This window comes from Castor canadensis, chromosome 11 (assembly GCF_047511655.1).
Source record: "Castor canadensis chromosome 11, mCasCan1.hap1v2, whole genome shotgun sequence".
Taxonomy (NCBI): domain Eukaryota; kingdom Metazoa; phylum Chordata; class Mammalia; order Rodentia; family Castoridae; genus Castor; species Castor canadensis.
In genome coordinates this window covers 125,666,878-125,683,223 of record NC_133396.1, presented here as the reverse complement: position 1 = coordinate 125,683,223, position 16,346 = coordinate 125,666,878, and the positions used below count along the sequence as shown (strand labels likewise).

Genomic DNA, 16,346 nt, shown 5'->3' with positions numbered 1-16,346 from the left:
CTATCATTATCTCTTTCCAATTCTTCATCCTCTCTACTCTGGTTCAGGATTTCACACTTTGTAGAATAATGGACTTTTTAGAGATAGAGATAGAAATTACTTGTTACACATCTTCCTTTTTGTAAGGTGCATATTTAATCATTCCTCTCCTTTGAATCTTTTTGTGGGTCTTCATAGCACTCAGGATGAAATTCAAAGTACCTATTATGAACCAGGGCCTGGCTCATGCCTATAATCCTTGCTACTCAGGAGGCAGAGATGAGGAGGATCATGGTTCCAAGTCAGGCTGGGCAAACAATTCTTGAGACCCTATCTCAAAAACTCTTCACAAAAATAGGGCTGGTGGAGTGGCTCAAGGTGAAGGCTCTGAGTTCAAGCTCCAGCATCACAATAAATAAATAAATAAAAAGTACCTATTATGACATGAAAGAGACCTTCACAAGCTGGCCTTGCATGCTGCTCCTATCATTTCTTCTCTCATATTTTTTACTATGGCCTCAACCATTTTTTTTCTGAAACTGCCATGCTTTCATGCTTCTGGGCCTTTGCACATGCTGCACTCTTTGCTTGGATCCCTTTCTACCCTTGTCCCCTGGCTTTGTCTTATCCTGCTTTCCAGGTTCAGCTCAAGCACTACCTTCTTTTGGGAAAGGATGTAAGGTGCTATTTCACTGCATCTCTTAACACAATGGACATATCTGTAGATTTAACCCACTTGGTGTAACTGTCTCTCTCACTGTAAATTTGGAATTCATGAAGGGCACCAAAATTTTGTATGTATAACTCTTCTAACAGTTATATACTGTCAAAACTGGTGATAATTTTTTTTCAGTTACTGAAGTTCATTACTTTTTTTTTTTTGGTGGTCCTAGGATTTGAACGCAGGGCCTCATACTTGCTAGGCAGGCACTCTACCAGTGAACCACCCAGCCAGCCCTGAAGTCCATTTCTTAAGAGACTTGCCTGTAAGCCTGGTGTGGTGGTGCACTCCTGTAATCCCAGCACTCAGGAGGCTAAGGCAGAAGGATCATGAGTTTGGGGCCAACCTGGGCTACATAGCAAGTTACAGGCCAGTCTGGGCTACATAGTGAGACTTTGTCCATTCCTTGAGATGGTGTTGGTAGACAACCTGCTACTATGTTGCTTATTGTTTTTTTCCTCAATGTTGTCCTTTGCCATACTGTTAAACTGTGCATTGTTCTCAGAAGCAATGGATATTGGAACATCAGAATTGTTTTCACAGGTTTTTGATCTTTTGATGTTATGAGTATGTCTGTATTAATTTTCCATTGCTATAACTAAATACCCAAAGCTGTGCACTGATTAAAAAGAGGTATATTTAGTCTGCAGTTCTGAAGTCTGAAAGTCCAGGCCACATGACACCAGCTCTGGTGAACAGCTCACTGGGCAGGAAGCCAAAGAGCATGGGTGGGGTCTGTAAAGACCTCCTGGCTTAAGTCCAACTTCTTCAAGTTCCATCGCCTCTTACCATTGCCATCCTGAGGACCGACCTTCCAACCATGAGTCCTCGGAGGACACACTCAAACCTTATCTGAGCCACTACACTATCGGTGGCTCTGGTACAGTTGTGAAGGCCTCCAGCTGATTACATAGCAACAATTTAACATGTGTCTAGTAGTGAACTGACTAATTTTGTTTTTTTGCTTCTAACATACTTTACTCATTATTATGGATATCTAAAATTGGTCGATAAATAAGAAGTATCATGTTGTATGACAGTAGCTTTATAGAAAATATTCAAATTGTGGAAATGCCAGGGAACATTACTGGATAACATTTAGATTCCCAGCAAGCTCTTAACAGCTCTACACAGATTAATGTGTTGAAATCGCTAGTCTAATAAATGATCGTTTCCCAAATTTGTTATTTCTTGCAAAACTCTTTGTAGAATTTGCACAAAATCTTCTATCAGTATAAATTTATTAGTATTTGCTATAATGAAGCAAATGAGGCATCCTTAGCAATAGAGTCACAGAACACACACAACAATGGCAATGGCTGTAAGAAAGACAGACTGGACTGTAATTACTCTGTCTTCTCCCTGTTAGTGTTCTGGTTTCCAGAAATGTCAATGGCAACCTTCTGCTTCATTTGCCAGCACTGACGTTTTGTGTGTGTGTGGGAGGGTGGTGCTGGAGGTTGAACTTGAGGCCTCATGGTTGTTAGCAGACACTCTACTACTTGAGCCACTCCACCAACCTAGCACTTGTTTTTTATTTGATATTGATTCCTTCAGGCCACTAATATCTCCATGTTGATCATATTAGCAGATGTGATTAAAATCCATAAGTAACAACCCCAAAAGGGTGCACTACAAACTGCCAGTCAATTACCCCATTTCTCTGGGAAGTTGAATTTCCCATTGTTGAGTCTACTCTTTTTTCTCATCGAACTTCCTACTTATCTTTTCCTTCATTTTCAGATAATAACTTTGTCACAAATTCTGAAAAATGACTAGTGAGAAAACAGCAGCTAGAAGGCAGGAACTCCACATTCCCAACAACAAATGGACAGGCCTACTTTCCTCTTTCCTTTTCACTTGTTTTCTTCTTTATGGTACAATAGAGGAAATGTCCTTCCTATGAAATTCCATCATCTACCTGCGCTCTGGATCTCATCTCACCAACTCTGTGCCTGCAGCCTTCTCTTCTCCAGCATCATTTTAACCTTTTTACTGAACTTACTCCCGGCATTCAAATACACCATGCTAATGTTCCTAAGACCAAATAACTAGGTTCGAATCTGCTTTTCCAGTTCCTGGCTGTGTGGCCTTGGGCAAGTTATTTAACCTTTCCAAAACTCAGTCAACCTACTTATGGCATTGGTTGAAGATACTAATAGGGTAAATTAGTTAATGCATGCTCAGTATTTCAAAGCACCTGATACACAGTAAACATTTAATATATGTAAGCTGCTGGTGGTTTAAAGCTTCATTTCTCCCTCTGCCCCCCTTGAGCCTATTATCTGTTTGTGTCCTCCCTGTCTGCTGGCTTCCTTTCATAATAGCTCAAGTTGTAAACATATGGTGACTCCATTTCCTTACCTTTTAAGAATTTTACTTACTTTCTAATTTCCCCAAAGTTGTATTCACACATATGTAGCCAAATAGTTCTAAAAGACTTGTTACAGAATGGTGCGGGGCATGATGGTGCACGCCTCTAATCCCAGCATTTGGGAGGTGGAGGCAGGAGAAATGAGACTTTGAGGCCAGCCTGGGCTACATAGTGAGATCCTGTCTCAAAGAGAAAAAAAGGAGAGAGAGAGAGAGAGAGAGACTTGTTACAAGACTATAATACCTGATAACATCCAAATATCCCATTTCCCACTCTCCAAATTCTTTTGATGTTCATGACAATTTATATGCTATGTCTTGATATTTTCCGACTTTCCACTATGGAAGATGAGGACTTTGTTCTCTTTCATACACTATGCTCTGTCCCCATCACATCTATATTCCACCCTCACCCCCATATTTTCTTGTATTATGATACTTAATTTACCATACATAGAGTTTACTATTATGGCTATGTAAGCGTTATTGACAGTTGAGCTAGTAGGTATACTAATTCTATTCTTCCTTTTCTATATTTCCTTTCATCCCTCACCCGATCCAGCCATTATATAAATCCCTTTTCAGTAAATTAAATACTTTAGGTTGTTTGTTTGTTTGTTTTTTATCAATTTCATCCTGCAAAAAATATTTCCCAGAGAATTCTGCTTCCATTTGGGTAGGCTGTTCTCTGGCTATCATTTTGACATCTGTCTCCAACATAGTACTGGGAAAAATCCTTTTATTTCTTTTTTGTTGGATTATCTGGAGTTCATACTCTCCTCTTTCTTGGGTTAGCGCCCTTCCTATAACAGAACACATTCTCCAGTAGTTTCCTGAGAAAGAATGCATGAGTTCTTGCATGTTTGAAAATACCTTTTTTTTCTGTTCATACATTTGATTGATAGTGTGGGTAGGTGTAGACTTTTAAGTTAATGCCTGTTAGCTTCCAGTGTTGTTGTTGAAAAGCCCAAAGCATTTGATTCTAAATTTCAGGGACTTCTCTTTGTTCTCACTATTCTGAAATTTCAATGGTGCTTTAAGAGTTTTAAAGCCTTTATTTGAACCTCTGGTTCTAGTCAGGTTAAAACCCCTTGGATTTTCCAGTACAAGTAAATCATTTCTTTGAGAAATCCAAATCTGATGCTTTCCTTGTAATTCTTTATTGTTCCCCTAGTGATTTTACAATAAATGCCAAGGTCAGTGTGCATTTCCTTATATCTTGACTTCATTTATTCATGTGTTCATTCATTCATTCACTCTCTGTCTCTATACATAATGCCAGGTGCTGAGAAACAACTGATTTCTGCTATATGGAATTTACAAACTAAATTGGGTATGCATATGTGTGTGTGTGTGTTTACAAATGTATATATATATATATATATATATATATATATATATGTATATATATGTATATATATATATATATATATATATATATATATGTATATATATAAATAAAACCTGGTATTTCTGAAGTGAGGTAAGTGCTTACTATAGCTACTGATACTACAAATCTGGGCCATCGCTTACTTCTAAAGCTTTGGCTTGTGTTCGTTTCATATTTATCACACTTTGGCCAGACAGGTCTGGAAAAGATCTCTCTTGCAACATCATGTTGCAAATGTCATACCTCAGACTTGGGATGTTCATCTTACTCTTACAGGACTAATTCCTACTCATGCTTCAGATTTTAGTTCAAATGGCACTTTCCAGATTTACCAATTTTAGTTTGGTTCTCCCACCCCTTTTTTCTCTTCCTAGCACCTATGCTATTATTTTTTTTGTCCAGTGTAGACCCAGGACCTAGGGCAGTTCCATAACTGTAACAATCAAAAATGTTTACTGAATGGGACTGGAGGTGTGGCTCAAGTGGTAGAGTGACTGCCTAGCAAGTGCAAGGCCCTAAGTTCAAACCCTAGTACTGCCAAAAATAAAAAATCAAACAAAATGCTTATTGGATGAAATCCTGAGATATTTCTATCATATCATGCAACAAGTAGAATCTCAGTGAGGGTTTGTTGAACTGTTTAACAGTTTACCTGAGATAAATTATTACTTAGTTTCTACTAGAAAATTCAAAATCATCTTCTCAGTCTTCATTGTAAAAGTAAGAAAAACAAAACTGGATCTTTGGATCTTAAAGGGTGGATCTAATGGGAGGCTTACTTTGGCAGAAGGCCAACATAATTCAGTCTGTTCCTTCTTCTTTTATAGGTTTAAAAACTTGACCAGTTTATAATAGTCAAGCTCTGGGAGGAGTAATTCAATCCAATAAAATTCACAAGAGATTTATCATCTCCAATGCAAGGCAGTTGAGTCAGAGTAAAAGAAAGTTTGGAATTTTAACAGCTGTAAAGCTCTGTTCAAAATCAGTATGGGTAATTTTGTGAATATCCCATGTAATAAACTCTAAAACTTGATTTTTTCCATGACAAAGGACATATTTTATTTACTTTGATATAAATATCCAACTAAAAACATTCATGGTTACTTGATAAAGTACCTTGCCTTTTGGTAGGATTTTGTTTTCTTTTCTTTTGGCAGCACTGGGGTTTGAACTGAAGGCCTCATGCATGCGAGGCAGGCATTCTACCACTTCAGCCACTCCACCAGCCCTCACCTTTCTCTCTTGGACAGCTCCAAATCCTCTCTCCTCAATTCTTGACAGAAAAATTATATGTCATAACTGATATTTCCTTTTCCAAGGTTGTATGTTTTACAAAATTTATGGCAGTTATTTCTTGATTATCATAAGAAGGGTATCGCTGAGGACTTCCATTTCCAGGAATGTTGGACCAGGTTATTCAGGCTGCTATACTAAAAAAGATAGTGAAGAATTTAGAGAAATTACCTAGCCTGGATCATGATGAGGATAGATGTGTAACATAGCACATCTAACATTTGGGGCCACTTTGCTCTGGAGACTTGTTATTCCAGGGCCCTAGTTAACCACACTCATTGTTGGCTGGGGCCTCAGAGTGCTACACTCTAGGAATGAGCATGAAGTCTTCCAACACTGGGAAAAGTTGTGTTGGGCTTTCTAAGTTATGGTTATGTCTGGATACTCTGTGAGATAGGTAAGAGGTTATTAGGAATAATTTTGTCTATACATTTTGTACTTTAGCACTGATTTCAAACCTGACTCCCAAGAAATCTACAACTCCAAACATATATATATAGCTGTTGGCCTATACTAATTATTCAAGAGGGTCACCTTTAGGATTTTAGAATATGACCAATTCAATGCAACACTTACTGTAATATCTTAGATTCACTAATTAAGTACTCCAGTTGAATTCTGAGAAATGCCATGGGAATAAGACCAGAAAGCTCCTTTTGGTTTACAGAAGGAATTCTAGAATGTCAGAAAGGCAGAGGGGTTAAGAGAGAAGACTTACTAATGCAAAAAGGGCTATTCATTCTGAAAACTGATCCTATATGAATTTTTAATTTTTTTAAATATCTACACATAAAGAGCATAAAACTTTTAGTGAATTTTTAAGAGAAATACGCTTGTAATACTTTGGACTTGTTTTTGTTTAATAAATAGATTCAAAATCTATGAACATTGAGACATGACAATCCAAATTAGAACAAAATCTTAAAATAGAAAATATACTTATGATGCCTATTTTGTATTCCTGAATTCTCATTTCAGGTTTAGAGATGTAATTCAATATATATTCCCTTTCCAAAAATATACTTGTAAAAAATGGATGTTCTTCTTTGCAGCCTCTGCCATATAACTAAGAGTGCAAGACACTTGTTTTGTCTAAACTCTAATGGGATGGTAAAGGACTGGGGGAAAGACCTTGTGACTTTTTCCTTTTTGTACTATCATTTCATAAGCAGCATTTGAAAGGAGGGAGATTTTTGGGGGGGAAGTATCTTTTTTTTTGCATTGCTGGGGCTTGAATTCAGGGCCTACACCTTGAGCTACTCCGCCAGCTCTTTTAGTGATGGGTATTTTTGAGATAGGGCTCTCAAACTATTTGCCTGGGCTGTCTTCAAACCTTGCTCCTCCTGATCTCTGCCTCCTGACTGAGTAGCCACGATTACAGGCGTGAGCCATAGGCGCCCAGCTGGAACTGTCATTTTATAATGCGCATTAAAATAGATTTTTTAAGATGGCAGAGACCTTCTGACTTCCGGTACGATTTCTCACAATGCAGGAGACTATATTACAATACTTGAGCTTCTAAAAAGTAGTATCAAAGCCATTCACCTCTTTCCATTTAAGTTTTTAAGGCAATTTTACTTTGCAATATTTATTGGTCTGAATTCTTCCCTCTAGAGCCTTGGAGAATAAATCTAATTCATCTTTCACACATTTCCCAGAAGTTGAAGTTAGCCATCATGTCAACCTGAAATCCTTCTCTCCTCTGGTTTCTTCAGCCTTCACATATGAGTTGCCAGTCCTTACTTTTTTATCATGTGTTGCTGTGAAGCCCACATCTATGATCCCAAGGTGACATGGCTAACGTTAACATTGCTTTGTCTCTCATCTTTTAACTATTAAGATGCAGCTATTTCTGCAACCTGTCTTATCACCCTGTTGGAATTAGAATTGAGTACTAGTACATCATTCTACAGTCAATTGTAAAGTTAGGTTGCCCCCATATTAGACTCACACAATAGTTTGTTTTAGGACTTAATGACAGAACTCCACGTTTATGATTAATGTTGGGAGTTGGGGCCTTACAAATTGTCATTCATTGCAGTACCAGTCTTCTCCGGATTTATATTATGTCAATTTCATTAACTGTATTTAGGTTGATGATGAAAATGAATTCACAAATTGCATGAAGCCAAGGACATAGGCCTGATCTAAGCCATCCGAAGCCTCTCCAAGTTGACTGATGTAAAACCAATTGTTGGGTCTCATCAAATTCTAGTTTCTGAGTTTTCATTTCTAACACATTCCCAAGTGATGACCTACTTTGAGAATCACTGCTTTATGGGTAGAGTTAATTGTTCAAGCTACCATCACACAATGGAGCCCACTTATCTTTTAATATGTTTGGCTTGACTTATGTTGGCTTTATGCTGATTCCGAGATGTGTTTTGTTCTGGTGTACAAACTGAGTAAACTGCATTATGATTCCCCTCCTTTATTTTGTAAACTTCCAATGAGAAGGTTATGTTCTATTTAGGAAGCCCTAACTCTGACCAATTCTAATTGTCAGTGTTGTTTCAATTAATTGTTTAAATGCTGACACTGAAATTCTCCCATAGAGTTGCTGTTTTCAAACATCAAACTTCATGCAGACTTCAGTCTATTAAAAATGAACAGAAGTCTGGAGCTGGTGATTCACACCTGTAATCCTAACTACTTAGGAGGCAGAGATCAGGATCGTGGTTGAAAGACATTCCCAGGCAAATAGTTCATGAGACCCTATCTCAAAAAAACCCATCCCAAAAAATTGCTGGTGGAGTGGCTCAAGATGTAAGAGTGCCTGCCTAGAAAGTGTGACACTCTGAGTTCAAACTCCAGTGCTGCCAAAGAAAAAAATGTTGAACAGGAGCAATTCAACTTTCTCCCCTGGACAATATTAGTAAAGGACACTGAAGGGTAATTTTCAGGAGATTAGAAAGAAATTAAGTTGGTGGGATTTGAGATTGTGGTAACCAGGTCAAAGCTGTGGTGATTTGATGAGTACATAGTTGTTCACTGGCCCAAAATAACCTCAAACAACAATGTTTCCACTTCATTTATTCCTTTAAAAGAAGTCACTGCATACAGCATTTGATATTTAAAATCACACACCTCATAAATAAAATCAATGCATCTTAATAACAATGGCTAAATCATGAGTCGTACAAATGAGATCAGACATCTTCCAGGTAGCAGCAGTGCATTAACATTGAAAAATATGCTGGCAAACAGACATAAGAACATTTTGAAAACAAGAAAACACTGTCCATGTTCATTAAGACAAAATATTTTCTTATGCCAAGAAAAACAACTTTGTTCTGTTTTGCTCTTCTCTACTACCTTTTCAAGTCACACTCTAAAGCTCTAAGTTTGACAGTCTCTACTTGTGGTTTTCTTCTTGCTTCAGGAACTTCTGCCTCTACTGTGCCAATGCAGGAACTATGGGACTATTGTTAGAGAATTCTCTTTTTACAAGCTCCATGTACTTTTTCTGCATTTTAAGCTGAGTTCAAATGTTTAAAGAGAAAAATTACTTTGCTATGTATATATTTCTTACAAACAGCTCGAGTCCTGAATGGCACCATGTGAACTGGAAAACTGACATTAATTGAGTCCCCTGGTCCTTTAAGTAACTTATGGGCTATAATTAACTACAGATTCTATACCACTTATAAAGTCAGACTCATGGAATCTTAGTAAAAATCCTAAACCTTTCTAAGGGTAACCTTTGTTTACATATAGCCTTAACCAAATCATATCTATACTGTTCCTAACCTCCTACATGCAGGTTAGAATTTTAAAAACATAAGTATAAAAGGGCATCACAGCAAAATGCTTGTATCATGGTCTTATACTTTAATGACAAACTTTTTGACCTACGGCCCTGCTACATTCTACACCAAGAAATGGAGAAAAGAGGTTGGAGTGACAGAAAGGCATTGCTTAAAAATTTTTTTGGAAAGCACATTTTATTACTGGAATGCATTCATTTGACAATCTCTTCCTTTTATAGTGGTATGTTAAGTCTCTTACCCCTTTCTCCTTTCAATTCAAAATATCATAGGGAAGCTTATCAACTTCCTTTAAATGCATGTGAATTAAGACCTAAGTCAGCACCCCACAATTCAGTATCAAATTTCCATGTCAAACATTCAAAGCACTGTAAACAAAATGCCAGCGAGCATTTCCCCATGATCAGGGAAGTCTTAAATTCATTCATGTTTGATGAAATGTGCTGAAATATTATAGTGCTTATTAAGAAAACATCTTCAATTGGGGATATAGCTCACTGGTAGAGTGCTTGCTTAGCATGCATGGAGCCCTGGGTTCAATACCCAGAATCGCAAAAGCAAAATAACAAAGCAGCTTATTCCAATCAAGTGTTTTACTTTAGACTTGCTTATAGGACACTTTTAAGGCCTCTGACTAAATAATCAGCCTCCTTAAAAAAAGCTTCCTCAGAAACAAATGAAGAGCTTTCAGAATCTAGTCTTTCAGAAATTATCAATCATCTTTGTGCTACAAGGACAAATTTGAACACTGTGATGTAAAGCAAATGATAAAGGATGATCACATTATAGTAACAAGTAACATTTTCTATGCTAGGGCATAGGCCAGACTCCTAATAGTTACTGAAATTGAGTTCTACTGTTATCAAAACACCAAAATGTAATACACTAGATACACTAAACACTGACAGCAGTTGCTGATAAAGAAGAGCTGATGGCTAGCAGCCCAAGAATTGTATTTTAATGTCCTCAATAAGATCCCAAAAGGGCTATGTAAACTTTTATTCCATCTTTTTTTAAAGTGCTGGAAATAATAATGTCTCAACACATGAATGAACATAATTCTTAATATATGTTAAGTTTAAGAAGGCCACCTGATTATATAAAAAAAAGTCACTGTTGCTTAATCTTACATACTCCCCAGAGTAATTTTCTTCAAAGCCAAGAAACTGTATTTAGCTAGGGCAACTTGCAATAACCATGTTTTAATTCCCACACGGGACAGAAGGAAGAAACTAGGTAAGCAAGTCAGATGTGGGCACTTAGGAGCATATATGGATACACAAGTAATGTTAATTCCTGATTCTGATTTTGCTGGGACTTGAACTTCATGGCACAGGGGTGGGTGTGTGTGTCTGTGTAACAGTCCTTAACAACAGGGTCAGGTTAACCACCAGCCAAGCTTCAAGAGTACCATTTAACTATGACCATTTCTCACTCATGGGAACAATTAATAAGTCAACCATGAACCACTAGCAAAAGATGTAACATTCTGAGGTCTTTGTTTGGTTATCAAATCACAAAATTCTCAGAAAAATTAATTTTGACTTCTGAAATCACTATTTAGGAGCACATCTTCTTAGATCTACACTTAATTTGTAATCCAAAGAAGAGTAAGGAAAAGGAGGAGGTGGGGAGTGGGAATAAGCGCAAACTTGTTTTGTTTGGCCACTAATGTAAACTGTCCTTATTTCTTTAAAAAAGAAATTCTTGTATGACATACAAAAACTGAATAGGAAGAAAGGTTTCATTCTGCTCCAGTGCAATTTTAGGACAAAATTTCTTTTAATCCTGCTGCAAGTACTAAATCCATAGATTTTTCAAAATTCTCAAGATGAGAATTTACTCACAGTAATAACTAATTTCAAGAGCTTAATGAGCACAGTAGAAATGAAAAATCCTTTAAATCTTGTGAGGCTTACAGATTTGAGTTTAGAATGAGAAGTTTAGGTTTTTAACCCATAATAATTAAATCAAATGATCTGCAAATAATGCTTTATCTTGAGTTTTCCATGATCAGAACACTGAAGTATCAGAGAGGACTCTCAGCAAATGATTATGGTCATCTTTGAAAGGAATCTGATTTAGTGTCCACCTGGTGAATGGACAACCAGGTAAAAAATAAAATAGAATTAAAAATGATCCCTCACTTGACAATAAGTCAAATATTTGACAAAACACTTAAAACAAAGGGCCTGATTTTGTAAAAATTTAGTGTTCTATTTCCTTTGCTAAATTCATTGTAGATAATATAAAGTGACAAAAATTATGTTGGGAAACATTTCTACCATGCCTGACACATTATAAATTACTCAACAGATATTTGTTGCATGAATAAACTTGTAGATCTAAAACTTGGGTAAGCAAATGTGAAATATGGCTCCTGAAGTGACAGAGAAAGGAACACATATGAACAATGATGCATAAAGCTTACTTTGATGGATGTTTCCCAATGGTACATTCTTAATTTATAGTTTTAAATTTAGTATTTCCTGGGAGAAATGAAAGAGATACAAAAACTGTCTAGAGCAGATGACAGGTACAAAGAGATTTTCTTATCATATTCATTCGTACATGTTATGATTGCCAAACATTAAGTATTCTAAGCTCACAAGTGCTATTTTTAAGGCTTAGTAAAAAAGAAAATTAAACACTTTCAACTCATACTGACCATAATAACTTATAATGCCTAAAACAGCTATCCATACAAAACATACTCAAGAAATGTCAACTGAACATTTAAGCATACTTTGTGAATTGTTCCTTAAAAGTTACTTTTCCCCTAAATTGTTTAACGAAATTTTACATGGCCACCTTTACCAAGTGAAAGTTCTAAAGGTAAATCTCAATTTTAAAGCATTTGCCAAGATATGTGGAAAGAGATATAAGTGCTTTAAAGTGTTCTATTAGTTTTCTAAATAATATACTTAATAAAAAATGAGACCCAGATAACAACACTTCACATCAAGCCTCTTCACATTGTATGAAATAATACACTAACAAGTTATAATTTAGCATCCCTGATCTTCAGAAGAATTAAGAGGTAGAAAGCTTTATCTGGAAGATCTTGTAGTGAAGCTAAGTTTTAGAGGGCATGCCTTCAGGATCAATCCAACAAGCAAAAGGCTACACATCTGATATTAGGAAGAAGCAGAATTCTGAGAAAGCTGAATAAGGCAAGGGTTTTAAAACTTTCATACTTTGGAAGTGAAATAAACTCATTCAACGGTATTACATCAATTACTTTAAAATTGTTTGAAAGTCAAAGATAGCAAGTAAGCGAAGTGTTAACTTGCAAAAATGTGGACTATTCAAAAGAGCATTAGTGGAGGGACACAGCTAGCACAAAAACAAACACTGTTTCGATATGCAAAAGTCTTACAAAAACCAAACCAAACTGGAATATTATCACTTTAGATGAAGGCTTTTTTGTTTTTGTTTTTGAGGAAGTGCTCTTAGCAAAAAAGCTTAGGAAACTAAATCCCTCCAGACAAATCTGCATATAAAAAAAGCAAAAATCTGAAGAAACTTCAATTAAAAGAGAAAACCCTGCTTAATTTGAAAATCTTATCCAATGTGACAAAGACCAATACATGAACTGCATTGAAACGAGGCCGGTCTTTTAAAGCTTCAGTAAGCTGCTTCAGGCACCTTTCCCCTCATCCATTTTACTTTTATACACTAGCCATCTTCAACAGGACCCTAGCAATTCCTGTTTTAGAAAACATCCTCAAGGAATAGACTCAATTCTATTTGAATTGCACTTATAAGTGGTTAAGTACACACTTATAAAGTCTACCAAATTGCAATATAAAATCAATTTTGACAATTCTGAGTATCTTCATTTGATGAATCAATTCATAATTTAGAAACTATTAGCTCAGTTATTAAAAGGAATCAACTATTGGAGAAACTGTGGTTGTGGCATATGTCCAGTAGCCTTACATGATCCTTCCACATTACCCAAAATCAGATGTTTTCTTCTAAAAGTTAAAGCTGCTGGGTGCTATAATAATAAAATCCAATCTTCAGGTTAGTGTCAGTAGATGGTAAGTACCACCACTCCGTCACCCTAGCAGAAAGAGGGCATGTATCACCACTGTAGACACACATCTGTAAACTTGCACACTAATTTTAATCTTAACAAGGAATTTCAGCGTCTTAGTGGTTTAAGTTAAAAGGATGGTTCAAGCATTGTGTCCTTTTGTTCTTTAGGGTTACGAATAGCTTATTGGAAAACCCAGAGCCTTCTGGATCTGTGAGGTAGTAGGCTTCAACCCTCATCATGCATAGATCACACTTCTCCAAAGTTGGTATGGCCTGTCTCCTTGGCATGGTCCCTTGCTTCGGCTTGTCCAGTTAATCCCTTCTGACACACCATACATCTCAGGGTGAAGCGGTTTACATCAGTAAATTGTCTCTTTCTTCTAGCTTCATCTGCTAATTCCAGTGCTTGTACAAGAACAATATCATCATTAGAGGAGAAAATGGTCAGAGGAGGGGTATCTGGATCAGGGAAGTTATGCTGGAGAGGATCATAGTGGATGCCATCATAGATAAGCAGAACCCTTTTGGTATATCCTGCATCTTCCCCAAAACGATCGATTCTTACTGTCTGTGTATCTACTACACATATTTCACATTGATAAAATTTAGACAAAATCGATATTTCAATTGCTCCCCCCCAAGTATCATCCCTTTTGATCCAGTCGCAGTACTCTTGATTTGTTTTTCCCAGTATTGCCTCACTATAGAAGTCTGGATCACTTGCTACAATTTGTGCTATGAGGCGTCTCATCTCAGGGGCACAAGCTGGATTCAAGACTCCTCCTTCAACGACATAGTATACACTGGTAAAGAGGCAAGAGTTGTCTGCTGGAACCGAGGTTCTGGTAAGCACAGGCAAAGTTTCCCTGACATAACTAGGAGCACCATGTTTTGGAAATGCAGGCGAAGGTTTGGGTCTGGTTTGGTCTTCTTCAACGATCAGCATGTCGCCTGTTAAAAATAAAACAAATCCAGAACTGCAGAGAAATTACAGATGAAATTGGATGTTTACTAGTCAAGTCTTTAAATTACAAAGCAAAGGACTTACAAGAAACTACTTCAGGCGTATCTCAATTTAGTGAAGAGGCCTGGGTATACACACCTTTATACTTTCTTTAAAAGATGCATTTCAAGGAATAGATGATGTGTTTCAAGCAGCAGAGTGCCTGCCTAGCCAGTGTGAGCCCTAGCACCAACAACAAAAAAAACCCCACAAATGCATTTCAAAACCAAAATTTCCTTCTATGCTGACTGCATCTAAAAACACAAGTCTTCCAGGTGTTCATCATAGACTAGGCCACTAGGGGGTTCTCCTCCAAAAACTCCACACTGCCTACCCTATTTAGGGTTTACAGGATCTTTGACACACAATGGAAGCTTTTAATTGTCAACGCTGCCACTCAAGTTTTAATTCCGGGCAGAAAGAACTGCTGTTTGTTATTACTTGAAAGGGCTTTTCGTGGATGTTTGAAAGCTAACCTTACAATAAACAGATCTGTCAAGTTAAGTATATATCAAAGGGACTGCAAAAATCAGTCCCTTTGATATCGGGAAAGGACAGTAACAAAAAAGCACCCTGCACGATTCAGACCTGCAGATCAGAATAGGGAAAAAGAACCATCGAGACGGAGACTCAGGTCCTGCATTTTTGTGAATTCGGAGAAAACAAAAATGAATGGGACAGTTTCGAGGTAGATCTGAAAGCAGATTGGGGAAGGGGGACGCCATGTGTGAAGACAAGGAGTTGCTAGACATCTGCTCCCGCCTCCATCGCTGTTCTCTATTCCTTGCTCAGTAACTCACCCCTGTCCTCCAAGCCCCCGGCCGACCCATAGCCACCTTGCTTGGGCTGCTTCCATCTTCTCCCCTCATTACCCCTCAACCCCAGAACTTCCCCCGGCTCCCGCCCCAATCCCTTTACCTGATTGGATGGGCAAGTCCCCGAGAATGGTATCCCCGTTGCTGAGATCCAGACACTCGGGCGGAAATCCGACGAGGATTCGCTGACCGCCAGGAGAGATCCCGGTGATGGCGGCAATTTGGCCCTGGAGTTCCCGCAACCGGGTCCGGCTGGACAGCCCCTGCAAAACATGGGTGCCGTCCTTGGCCTTGCAGCGGAGCCGCCACATGGTGTCGGTCCGGCCGCCCACAGGCCGGCCACCCGCGGGGCCAGTTTTGGTCCCGGCTGCAGGTTGGGAGACGCAGCCAGGGCAACCAGCGGTGGGGTGGACTCCAAAATGGCCACCCTTGGCAGGTCCAAACATCGCGAGAAGTTGCCGCTGTTACAATTCTCGCGATACTTTGGCCCGGACTCGGCTCTAGGCACTTAAATAAGCGCGAATTCTCTTAAAGCTACAGCTAACTTTTCCGGCTACCAGGACGAGTCAAAGGATGGTTTGTAGGTATTCGTGAAGGACTGCTGTTCTCGCTACCTGTACGGCGAGTGAGGCGCCCTCGGCGTCGGCAGCATATATGCTCAAGGGAAGAGGGCGGGGGAAGCAGTTCCTGAATCAAGTAGGGTGGAATGTAGCCTTGTATTCCGGTCGGAAATGATTAAATTAGGCCTTCCAAACCACACCAGGAGAAACAGAATCATAGTCGAGAACGCAAACGAATGCCAAGCATAGTCAGTGAGTCAAAGGACCTGTCAAAAACAATCAGAGACTCGTGACTAGTCTCCTGGCTGCACCAAACATTGACTCATTAGGGTTAAGGGGGCAGACGACTTGCCTTTCCACCTCCCTGGGACTGTAACCTGTAAATGTACATTTGCCACATC

At 38.3% G+C, this 16,346-nt stretch overlaps 1 protein-coding gene across 1 annotated transcript; it reads right to left on the bottom strand.

Moving 5' to 3' along the window:
- Window positions 1-8,772: 8,772 nt before the first annotated feature.
- Yod1 (YOD1 deubiquitinase) lies at window positions 8,773-16,230 on the bottom strand. Its single transcript, XM_020170210.2, has 2 exons — window positions 15,489-16,230; window positions 8,773-14,518 (listed from the first exon to the last, which is right to left on the bottom strand). Exons 1-2 carry the CDS (start codon window positions 15,829-15,831, stop codon window positions 13,815-13,817), a joined length of 1,047 nt encoding a protein of 348 aa, XP_020025799.2. The 5' UTR covers window positions 15,832-16,230; the 3' UTR covers window positions 8,773-13,814.
- Window positions 16,231-16,346: the final 116 nt, after the last annotated feature.

Coding starts and splice junctions, on each gene's coding strand:
- Yod1 (XM_020170210.2), bottom strand. CDS start 15,831: ATGTTTGGACCTGCCAAGGGTGGCCATTTTGGAGTCCACCCCACCGCT. Junction 14,519..15,488: donor GGACTTGCCCATCCAATCAG/GTAAAGGGATTG, acceptor TATTTTTAACAG/GCGACATGCTGATCGTTGAA.